Source organism: Hibiscus syriacus, unplaced genomic scaffold (genome assembly GCF_006381635.1).
Source record: "Hibiscus syriacus cultivar Baekdansim isolate YM2019G1 unplaced genomic scaffold, ASM638163v2 tig00110548_pilon, whole genome shotgun sequence".
In the NCBI taxonomy this organism is placed as follows: domain Eukaryota; kingdom Viridiplantae; phylum Streptophyta; class Magnoliopsida; order Malvales; family Malvaceae; genus Hibiscus; species Hibiscus syriacus.
Window position 1 is genome coordinate 2,702,277 of NW_024062775.1, and position 11,382 is coordinate 2,713,658.

General features: G+C 36.0%; 1 protein-coding gene across 2 annotated transcripts; it reads left to right on the forward strand.

Annotated features, from left to right (window-relative positions):
- Window positions 1-632: 632 nt before the first annotated feature.
- On the forward strand, window positions 633-2,360 carry LOC120130947 (cysteine desulfurase, mitochondrial-like). 2 transcript variants are annotated; one of them, XM_039148092.1, is made up of 2 exons: window positions 633-2,056; window positions 2,153-2,360. In XM_039148092.1, the coding sequence occupies exon 1, from the start codon at window positions 687-689 to the stop codon at window positions 2,037-2,039; it is 1,353 nt and encodes a 450-aa protein (XP_039004023.1). In that variant the 5' UTR covers window positions 633-686; the 3' UTR covers window positions 2,040-2,056; window positions 2,153-2,360. The 2 variants fall into 2 exon arrangements, with proteins under 2 accessions (XP_039004023.1, XP_039004024.1); XM_039148093.1 differs by having other exon boundaries at window positions 633-2,052.
- The last annotated feature ends 9,022 nt before the right edge of the window (window positions 2,361-11,382 follow it).

Sequence of the window (11,382 nt, forward strand, 5' to 3'; positions counted from 1 at the left end):
AATATTCAAATCTTGTCGAATAATTAGACTCAAACCGAAAACGATTAAAAATTTATTTGTGAGATCATTTACCAGTTGATTTGAATTATAGATTTTAGGGTTTAATAATAACGATGACGATGATCAACGTTGACCGGCGAAGATTGATAATGACAATGGTAAGTTGTGACAACCATGAGAGATTTTGGTTGAATTCAAGAGTTAAATTGATATTTTATATAAAGTTTAGAGGTCAAAATATGTTTTATCTAAAGTTCAAGGTCTAACTTGTATTCTATCTAAAGTTAAAAGATAAAATTAAACATTAACTCCTTTCAACTAACATATTATGTCATCAAATTAATGAGAATTAATGATTCAATGATCAAAATATAACAATTAATTATATGAATAACTAAAATTTAATAAAATGATAAAAATAATTACGTAAGTTATCAAAAATTAAATTATTTGAATTTAGTGAGTAAAATCGCACAACTATAAAAGAAAATGGAACAATTCAGTAGTTTACCCCAAAAATTAATCAATATGTTTCCTTAAGCGGCAGAAATCGAGCCACGTGTTAGCATTGGAAACAAAAAGTGGGTGATCGTAGAATTATCAAAACCCTTTCTTCACCCGCATATATCCCTCTTCAACTTTGCTTTCCTGCAACGCTGAAAAAAAGTTCCAACAGAAAAGGAGAAATGGCCTCGCTGCTTCTTCGTCAAACCCTAGCCAAGACCAAGCCAACCACCATTATCCGCCGCTTCTCCAATGCTGCCGTCGTCGCTTCTTCTACAGAATACGAGGAACCAACAGGAATCAACATGAAAGGTGTGAAAATATCGGGTCGTCCGCTTTACCTCGACATGCAAGCTACTACACCCGTAGACCCTAGGGTTTTAGATTCGATGCTACCGTTTTATCTCTCCCGTTACGGGAACCCTCACTCTCGTACTCATCTCTACGGTTGGGAATCTGAAACCGCCGTTGAAACAGCCCGATCACAAGTCGCAGCTCTCATCGGAGCTTCCCCTAAAGAAATCGTCTTCACCTCCGGCGCCACCGAATCGAACAACATCTCAGTCAAAGGCGTTATGCATTTTTATAAAGAAAAGAAGCGCCACGTCATCACGACTCAAACGGAGCACAAATGCGTTCTGGATTCTTGCCGGCATCTTCAACAGGAAGGTTTCGAGGTAACTTATTTGCCTGTTGGGTCTGATGGGCTTGTTGATTTGGATAGATTAAGAAAAGAAATCCGGCCGGATACCGGGTTAGTTTCTATTATGGCTGTTAATAATGAAATTGGTGTGGTTCAACCTGTTGAAGAAATTGGTAAAATTTGTAAAGAATTTAATGTCCCTTTTCATACTGATGCTGCTCAAGCTTTAGGGAAGATTAAGGTTGATGTAGAGAAATGGAACGTTAGTTTAATGAGTTTAAGTGGTCATAAGATTTATGGTCCTAAAGGAGTTGGGGCATTGTATATGAGAAGGCGGCCACGGATAAGAGTTGAGCCACAAATGAATGGAGGTGGGCAAGAGAGAGGGATAAGGAGTGGAACTGTGCCTACTCCGCTTGTCGTCGGGATGGGAGCCGCATGTGAGTTGGCAATGAAGGAAATAGAGTACGATGAGAAGAGGATCAAAAGTTTACAAGAGAGGTTGTTGAATGGGATTAGATGTAAGATTGATGGGGTGGTGGTGAATGGGAGTATGGATAGGAGGTATGCAGGAAACTTGAACTTGTCGTTTGCGTATGTTGAAGGGGAGAGTTTGTTAATGGGGTTGAAAGAAGTGGCAGTGTCCAGTGGGAGTGCTTGTACTAGTGCAAGTTTGGAGCCTTCTTATGTGCTGAGAGCATTGGGTGTGGATGAGGATATGGCACATACTTCAATTAGGTTCGGGATTGGGAGGTTTACTACTGAGGAGGAGATAGATAAGGCAGTTGAGCTTACTGTGAAACAGGTTGAGAAATTAAGGGAAATGAGTCCACTTTATGAGATGGTGAAGGAAGGTATTGATATCAAGCAGATTCAGTGGGCGCAGCATTGATCAAGCTTTAAATGTAGGTGAGTTTGTTTTGGGTATTAATTGCATCTCGAATGAATATACAGAACAAGAATTGTATTGTTATATTCTGATTTACTTCTCTTGTCCATGTACAGTGCCTTGAAAGCTTCCGTTCTTAATCTACATGATTAGAGAGTAAATCTAGCACTTCATCAAAATAGGGAGAACCTGTTTTGATAATAGAAACAATAAGAGACGTTCCTGCTTTAGCAGAAAAGTTGTTTAATATGTTCTGTAACTCCGAGCTCACTCTGTGCTTGTGCTGGTGCTGGGTGCCAAATAATAATAACTATTTGCTAGTTTTATGCTGTTTTTTATGTGATAAATGATGAATTTGGGTGATCTATTCGCTGAAGTCATTACTTGTTACTTTTAATAATACTTCGACGGCAGAAAGGTTTTCTCTGTTTAACGCCTTTCCCTCTTGCTCCAAGCTGGTGAGTTGTTTTCGCTACTGATGCATGGTTCCTATTGTTAACCATGTTTGGCAGTTTTGTTGGATTAAATTGTGAAGTAGGAAGAGATTCTTGTAATTACAGTGTCCTCAATTCCTCATTGCTGCTGAAGTCTAATAATGGTCTCTAAGATGGAGAAAAATTATGTTAGATTGCATCTTAATAGATGTCCTTTTTTTTATTAAGTAGAGAGGTATTATATTTCCAAGGTGAATGCTGGGATTTGAACTCACACATGGTGAGACAACACTAGTATGAGTGGCCTTGATCACTCGGCCAATTAATGGATCTCTTGATGGCCAACCTTTCAGTGACTGTATTTTAAATTGTCGAGTATATTTAGAACAGCTGGTGCCGTGCTACATTCCTCCTCATAAGTGTTTGGAGGCCGCCGATACTGCAAATGACCCATAGTCTTAGGGCTCTCAAATATCCTAAGTTTGGCTGGTAAGAACCAATACTGCAAATGACCCATAGTCTTAGGGCTCTCAAATCTCTTAAGTTTGGCTGGTAAGAATTGAGATGCGTGACTTCTCCTTCCGCTGTGCAGTAGTGTTCATGTTTGCTTAAGCCAATGGATAAATTTGCGGAAACTATATGTTACGCAGTCATGTCGTCTTCTCTGAATTTTAGCCATTTGGATTGGTAACTTAGATTTTTATGTGAGGAATGGGATTTCTCAATATAGGCAAAGGTTTGAGCCTTATTTTTTTAATCTCGCATTATGTAAGAACATATAAATTTGAGACTAAAATAGGAAGGATATCAACCATGATTTGATCCAAACATGGATCCTTGCTCTTGATTCTGTTAAATATTCGTGATTTGGACCAACTTATAGAATCTAATATGCAATTAATCTTTCTCAAAAGTCAAATTATTTTAGGAAAAAGTAGAATCCAATCCCCTCGACGCAGTCCTAACCATCCACTGTGATAACTGCTGGCGCCAATTCAAATAAAATGGGATTGATAGGGGTGACTCCTGCATGCCCTTGCTGCTGTCTCTGTATGTCGAAAGTACTGCATGTTTTGTCCGAAAGGGGGATAGAGAAATTTCAATGCCTGCAAAAAACATGGGAATCAGAATCCTTTTTGCTGCTCTCTTAACAGATTTAGGACAGCACCCCACGCCTACGTGACTGTTCTGTTGCGACTTGCGCCTTGATATTCTTTACCCTTACCAATGAGTGTGTCGGATAACTCGATTAGCGCGGTGGCCCCTAACCGTTGTTTGGGACAGACAATACAATGAGTCCCTGCACTTGATATTGATAATGCATTTGGAATCCAGATTATATGTGCAGCTTAAGACGGAAACCCACTTTGGATCTTAAATAATTCCTACACTTCACAATCTGATAATGAAGCACAGGCTCACTGAGCTAAAACCATCCACGTCGTTGGAAAATTTGTTGTAGATTTATTTACCAGTAAAGGAGCTAATAAGTAGATACGACCCCATGGCTTTTGGCTGTAACAGCCGTGTTGGACCTTTCGTTTAGCTGCTGTCATTTAGGAATTTGGTAGCTTGTAAGCTTGGCTTCTTTTTATTTGGAGAAATTATTTCACGGTCCTAGCACATTACGTCATCCATGATTTTCAGCAAATCACATTCATCAATTTTAAAATAACTTCAAAAACTGTCCACTTTTTATTTACACGTAGAAAATAGATAAAGATTCACCTTAGAAAAAAATGAGATGAAAAAAATGTTATTGATTAGAATCATGGATAACGTAGTGAGCCGAGTATATCTAATAATTTTTCGTCTGTTTGAGCGTTTTAAACAGCGAAAATTCGTACACAGTACGTATGGAAGGAAGTCTTATCTAATCACGTCTACGTGAAAGACTCGTGAATTTTGGATCACATCCAGAAAAAAACAGGAAGAGATAAAGCCCATATTAGAAATATGACACTGAAATATCCCATCAAGCTTAACGGTTGGTTTCTCATCTCTGAGAATTCATTATATGATTGATGTAATGCGAAGCAAAAATATTTAAATCTAAACCTTTTTTTTTGGATAATTTAAACCTAAACCTTATTAGCAGTATATATTCGATTTTCTGATTATCAAGAAATTACAATATATCTCGGAGCAGACAATGAGAAATGAGAATAGTAGTACGAACTATGAAGGTGTAGCAACGCCAAACATCCGAATCTCACAAGAGAACAATACTAAAGCGATATATATTCTCTTACAATGATTAACATGGTGCAAAAATGGTTATTGGACGACCTAAATGTCTGTTCGGGCAAACAATATATTCAGGGGCTGAAGATGAAGTTCCCACATTTGGATTTCCGACTCATGGGCTTGTAGTTGGAGTTATCAACTCCTCTGGCGTAAGCAGCATCAAAGTTCAACGACGTTGAAATATTCTTGTTCCCAATTCTGACTTGTGGGTCTATAGGCAGCTTCACAATGCCCGCATGAGTTGCATCTTCTCTCGCACCTTGGCGGCCTTGACCCTATCCGACCTCTCAATATTTCCTTCTCTTCATTTACTGCCTATCCATCGTAAGAAGAAGAAGAAGAAGAAACATTCTCAGTGTTCATTGTTTGATCGAAGAGAAAACCAAACATAGCTCTTTTGTTTTGTAGGCGGCTTACCACTACAACAAAATCGGGTTTTAGCGGCACTTTTTCAGTCATATAATAGCGTTTTTAAACGCTGCTAAAACCTTTGTGGCGCAAAATCAAACGCCACAAAAAGCGCCGCTGAAACAAATGCCGCTAAAGGCTATGTTTTTCAGCTGCGCTTTTTTACAAACGCTGCTATTTATCTTTTCTTTTGTGGCATTTGTTCTCAAAAGCGCCGCAAAGATCTAGAACTTTAGTGGCGTTTTTCAAAAACGCCGGTATTGACTATGTATTTAGTAGCATTTTTTATACAAACTCCGTGAATTAAAACTAATTTTTCAAATGTTGTTTTCTAATATTTTGTTACCCAAATTTAAAATTTTAACCTGTAGCATTATCAAATAAACTTGACATTCATAACAACAAACTTGAAATCCATAACAATAAACTTTAAATCCATAATAATAAAACAAAGTTTACATTAACGTAAAATATAGTGTAGTTCAGCATTGTTAACTAGAATAAACAATAATAACGCCTAAGATGGTGGACTTTGGGGTTGATTTTGTCGTATCTCTGCATTATAGCTTGAAGTTGATTTTGAAAGTCTTCACATTTTTTCTGATGTACTGCTTCTCTTGCTTCAGTTTCGACTCCATTTCAATATCCGTCGCTTACCCTTGACAAATTCATCCAACTCTTATCCATTTCGTATTTCTGGATTATCAATTTCAAATGTTAATTGCTAATATTATAGAGAAAGTAAGCAACTAAACATAAACATTACCTTTAATTTCACAATTGAGAACATGTCTCAACAAACAAAAACTGACAACCAATATATCAAATAATTTTCAAATAAATTATGACAAAAACTAATTATTTGTCTTGGTTCAAAATTAAATGTGTTGTGATAAATGAAACACAAAATAAAATTATACTTTAACTTACTTTCTATAATGATGTAGTAGTATACATTCTTTTTTAAATTCGAATTTTGTTTAATTAATTAATCAGATAAGTATATGAATTATAAATATTAAAATTTAAATCTAGTATTATAAGTATAGGAATTATAAATATTAAAATTTAAATCAAGTATAAGTTAGATATCATATTTTAAATATAATTATAAGTATAATGCAAACTTAAACAAGGATGAAGATAACAATGACTCATATCAATAAGGTCCAAAACACTAGAATATAGCCAAATAAAGATTTTTCAATATTTTTTCCCCAACAGAATAATATGACATTTTATGTATTCTTTCCCCAACACTAAAAGATATAAGTTCTTTTAGTATAAATAAGGAAGAGAATTGAAATTAGGGCTAGGATTATAAGTTCTTTTAATTAGTACTACCTAAAGAAAATTTTTTTTCTCTTTTAATTAGTAGACTTCATATACTGGAGGTTTTTATAATTCTACATTTTTAGAGTTCTAACTTCTGTCTTACTCGTTTTTGAACCTTAAATCTATTGATTTTTTTGATGTTTTCTTCCTAAACAAGATCATTATAAACTAGAACTAACTACCTAAAGAAAAAGGTGTGGATTGCACCATTAAGTACAAAAGCTAAATAACACATTCAAGGTGATCTTGGTTTGAATAAGATTTGCAGATTCTCCTAAGAGAAAAAGTAATTTTGATGGATAATTTGTATTTCTAGTGTATAACATTTTACTAATCTTTTACTCTACAAGATACCAAATCACAGATAAAGACAATTCAATGAATGATGAAGAATTCAACATCATTATGACTTACAAGCTAACAATAACAATTTCAGAGATAACTAATTGATAGGGGGAAATTCATGCAAAGTCCGAAACACAAAAATAAAAAAATGAAGAAAAGAGTAAAAATCCAAAGCACAGAAACGGATTCTATGAAAAAGAAACCAAATACCTTGTACATTTGGGTAAATGGCAAAACTTGTGAATTAGCAGATTCCGCGAATCAGCAGATTTCGCAAGGAGAAAGTGAGATCGGCGAAGAAGCAGCAGATTCAGCAAAGAGAAAGTGAGATCGGGGAAGAAGCAGCAGATGGGTTTGGAAAAGAAGTAGCAAAAAGTGAGATCGGCAAAGAGAAAAAATGAATAAGAGTTAAAGGGGCGCGGGATTTAGAAACTGTAATCTTCCGGCGTTTGTAAATACACACACCACTAATGTACTGATAAATTGTGGCGTTTATTCAAAAAAACGCCATTACAATACGAGTCTTTAGCGGCATTTGTGCTTAAAACACCATTACAGTACGACTCTTTAGCGGTGTCTGTATAAAAACGCCACTAAAGTACGAGTCTTTAGCGGCGTTTGTATAAAAACACCACTAAAGTACGAATATATATATATATATCATTACAATTTAGTAAGTTATCATCATATTAACATAAATAGTAAAATGAATTACAAAATATTATTAATAAAATAAAATAACTAAGATCACCCTTGTAATTCAAACGAGAATGAAAAGTCCAACAAAACTTCGTAAAAAATCGCATTAAACTATAAATGAAATAGACCAATCTTGATTGATTATTAGTTGATTCAATAAAATAAAAATCTACTTGAAAATGTTCTTAATAGATCTAGAACCCATAATCTTAAATAATATCAAAGAATAAAGATAAGTAGTTTGTCAAACCAACCAATACAGTTCAAATAATATTAATGATTTAAATTCTAACATTATAAATTAAATAAATTAAATTAGATTAGAAGAGTTATCTTTATAATTAATCTCTATAATATGTACTTTAATTTAATCGGTCAATAGATTAAATATAAATATTTATATAAAAAAATAAACCACTCTTAAGTTAACAAGTATCCATATTTCAAAGTGTGAGCTCAATCAAAACTATCGAAGTGATGAAAGTTGAGCTCCCACATGATGAGGCCTCGAAATGACAAATTTAGGAAAAATATTAAAAAAATAAAGTAGAACCCCCCCCCCCCCCCCACACACACACACTTGCTTTCTCCCTACGAAAGACCTGACTCGGCTACCTCAAAAGAGAAAAAAGATGTGGAGTGCTAAGATATTGAGTTGGAGGATAAATCTCAAGAAGACGGTGAAGACACTCTTGATGCATGCATGCAGGATACTGTCAGTAGCCAAGATACAACAAAGAACCTCGAGATTAACATCGATGATGAAACCAAGAAACCCACATAAGCGACGACAGTTGTGGGATCGTCAAAGAATATGAAAAAGAAAGCAGACACCCACTCTAAGGAAGAGATAGTCTTTCAAGAAGGCGATGTCCTCATAGACAAGAATGAACCTTTCTCGAAAATCAATTTCTCGAGTAGGGTGCATGGTATAATCGATCAGAACATGAAGTAAACGATCATTGTTAGATTCCTTGATAGAATAACCTGTTACAAAGATCTTTCAAATAGAATCTATGCTTTATGGAAAACAATTGGTGATTTGAATATAGTCGACATGGACAACAAATACTACCTGATTAAGTTTGATCAAGAAGAGGATTACGTGAAAGTCCTCACCGAAGGACCCTAGACGATATAAGTGAGTTACTTAACAGTTTAACCTTAGATAAGAGATTTTATCATAATCGAACAACACCCATCGCACGTAATTGTTTGGGTCCGCCTCCATGGACTACCGTATAGATACTACACCAAGAGCCTGTTTCAAATAATCACCATCTTAATAGGAAAAGTCATTAAAGTTGATTACAACTCCAATGTCAGGGAAAGAAGTAGGTTTGTAAGGATGACAGTCATGGTCGATTTAAATAAACCTCTCCAACACTGTCTTGAGATAGATAATTGTATCCAAAAAATTGAGTACGAGTGTCTTCAACAAATATGATTCACCTGTGGTAAATATGGGCATTCAAAATAGAGATGTGATCTAAACAAGGAAAAGAAACAATAACAGGCCACTCTAGTTTTGAATCCCTAAAAAAACAAAGGTACATGCAGCTCAAACGTTGAAGAAAATCTTTTTAGACTCTGGATGATCGTGGCTGACAAACAATGAAGACAAAGAAAAAAAGAATGAGAAGGAATCTAGGAAAAATGAAAGTGTAAAACATAAATCAAGATTTGAAGTCTTGAAAGACTACAATGAGGAAGAGAACAATGACCCTCATGACACTGAAAACAATACCAAGAAAACTCCTAATCCTCTTTCTGCAAACAAAACTAAGGTAAATGATGGACCAGATAAGAGGAAAGAGGAATATTTAAATTAAAAAAAAGGAGAGGTAAGCAAGTTGAGGTCCCTAGGGACCAAAGACACCAAAAACTACAAGAAATAAAGATCTTGTGATCGGATACAAGAACATCCTTATGGATTTTCCTGTGATGTCTGGTGCCTCGGAGAAAGGAAGGCTCTCACCGAGGTGCAAATTGTGGAGAAAATTCATATAGTGGCTAGTGATTGAGAAAATCTACATGGGTATCTGAAGGCTTGAAATCGAACACAATCACACCATCTTCTATTCAGATTAGCAGTATGGGTGGCAGAAGTCTCACCCTCATGTGGTCGAACAAGTGCTTGGACAATATAATCAGATTCTAGTATGGTGAAATTACAAACATACATTGATGTTGCATGAGTTTGATTTTTGGTCATTGCTTTCTCCATATCTGGAGCCCAATTTCTACCTTCGTTGAGCATTGCCTCTACCTGAGCACTTTTTTTCTGCCCAAACTTTACCTAATCTAAAGTATGTCTCCCGAACAATACTTGTCACTGGAAGATGTCTAGTCCCTTTTAGCACTGAATTGATACACTCGGCAAGATTGGTTGTCTTATAACCGTAACGTCGACCTTGATCGTCATATGTCTGTGCTCATCTTTCCCGGGGTATCTCAGCTGCAAAGTTATATACCTCTTCTCCATACTTTCAAATTTTCCAGTATTGCACAGAAGCTCGGTTGTAGTAATGTGTAGCCTGAAAAAATAGTTACATGTAAGTATAATAATTTTAAACGAATACCAAGACCAAAAAACGAATGGTAAAACTGAATAAGTTACTCATGATGATAATCTCTTTCTTTATCTTCTTATTCTTGAAACCTCTTCATAGCATTTGAAGTAATATGACGTATACAATACGCAGGAAATGTATGCGGAGGTAAACATCTATTTCCCAGTCTGTTAATCGTGGCCAACAACCCAGGTGAACGATCTGAGATCATACAAACCCCATCGTGAGTGACAACATGGGAGGGCAAGTTTGACAGAAAAAATTCCACGTTTCCTCAGTCTCATTTTTAACAATGGCGAAGGCAATGGGGAAGATGTTTCTGTCACCATCTTGTGCAACAACTATCATTATGACGTATTTGTATAAGTCATACAGAAAAGTGTCATCCACTTGAACCATATATTTGCAGTAACGAAAGCCTTCAATTTGTGACTTGAAAGCCAGAACAAGCCTCTGAAAACTCTCTTCCATGGATAACTTGTCCATCAAATGTGGTTGCAAGATAAGTGTATGAGCGAACAATGGTCCCTGGGATGAAATATTCCATTGTGTGCAACAGATGTGGCAGCTACTTGTATGACTGATCTCAATCACCGTACATTAGTGTCATAGCTTTTCGTTTGGCCATCCAGGACTTGTAATAAGATGGAATATACCCAAATGTATTATGTATTGATGCCACAATCATTGATACTGAAATCTTTGGTTTTTCTCCACCACTAGCTTTATGTATGCATAAATGACATCGGAATCTTTGTGGTCTTTTGTGAAGGAGTTGAATATGCAACCGTGCTAGTTGCGAAATCTTATCACTTCCCACAACATCTTTCGTTGTAGGTGTGAGACACGTATCATCTATTTACAACCGACGTTGGTATTAATACATCTGACAAAATATGTCTTCTAGTCAAACTCCACAACAGTGAATTCCACATGAGCTTTGATACAAAACTCCTTCACAGCTAGTTGTGCATCCTTCTTACACTCAAACTGTGACCTAAATCCAAACTCTGTCGATCCTTCATCCGAGGTCCCCCAATGGGCTGCTCATATATCGGGCATATCATGAATCTCAAGATTCCTCATGGCATCATAATTTATCTCGTGTATTGTAACTGCATGACGATATTGAGACATCTAGGGGTGCGAACTTTCTGCTTGCATGGTTGTTAGTGGATGTGTCCAAACTGGCGGAGCATTTTATTTTGCTTAGCCATGAGAAATAGTTGCTTCCCATATATCACCCTCTATATGAAAGGCTTGTCTATCTGAAGCAACCTCAGCTATATCAGATTTATCAATTAT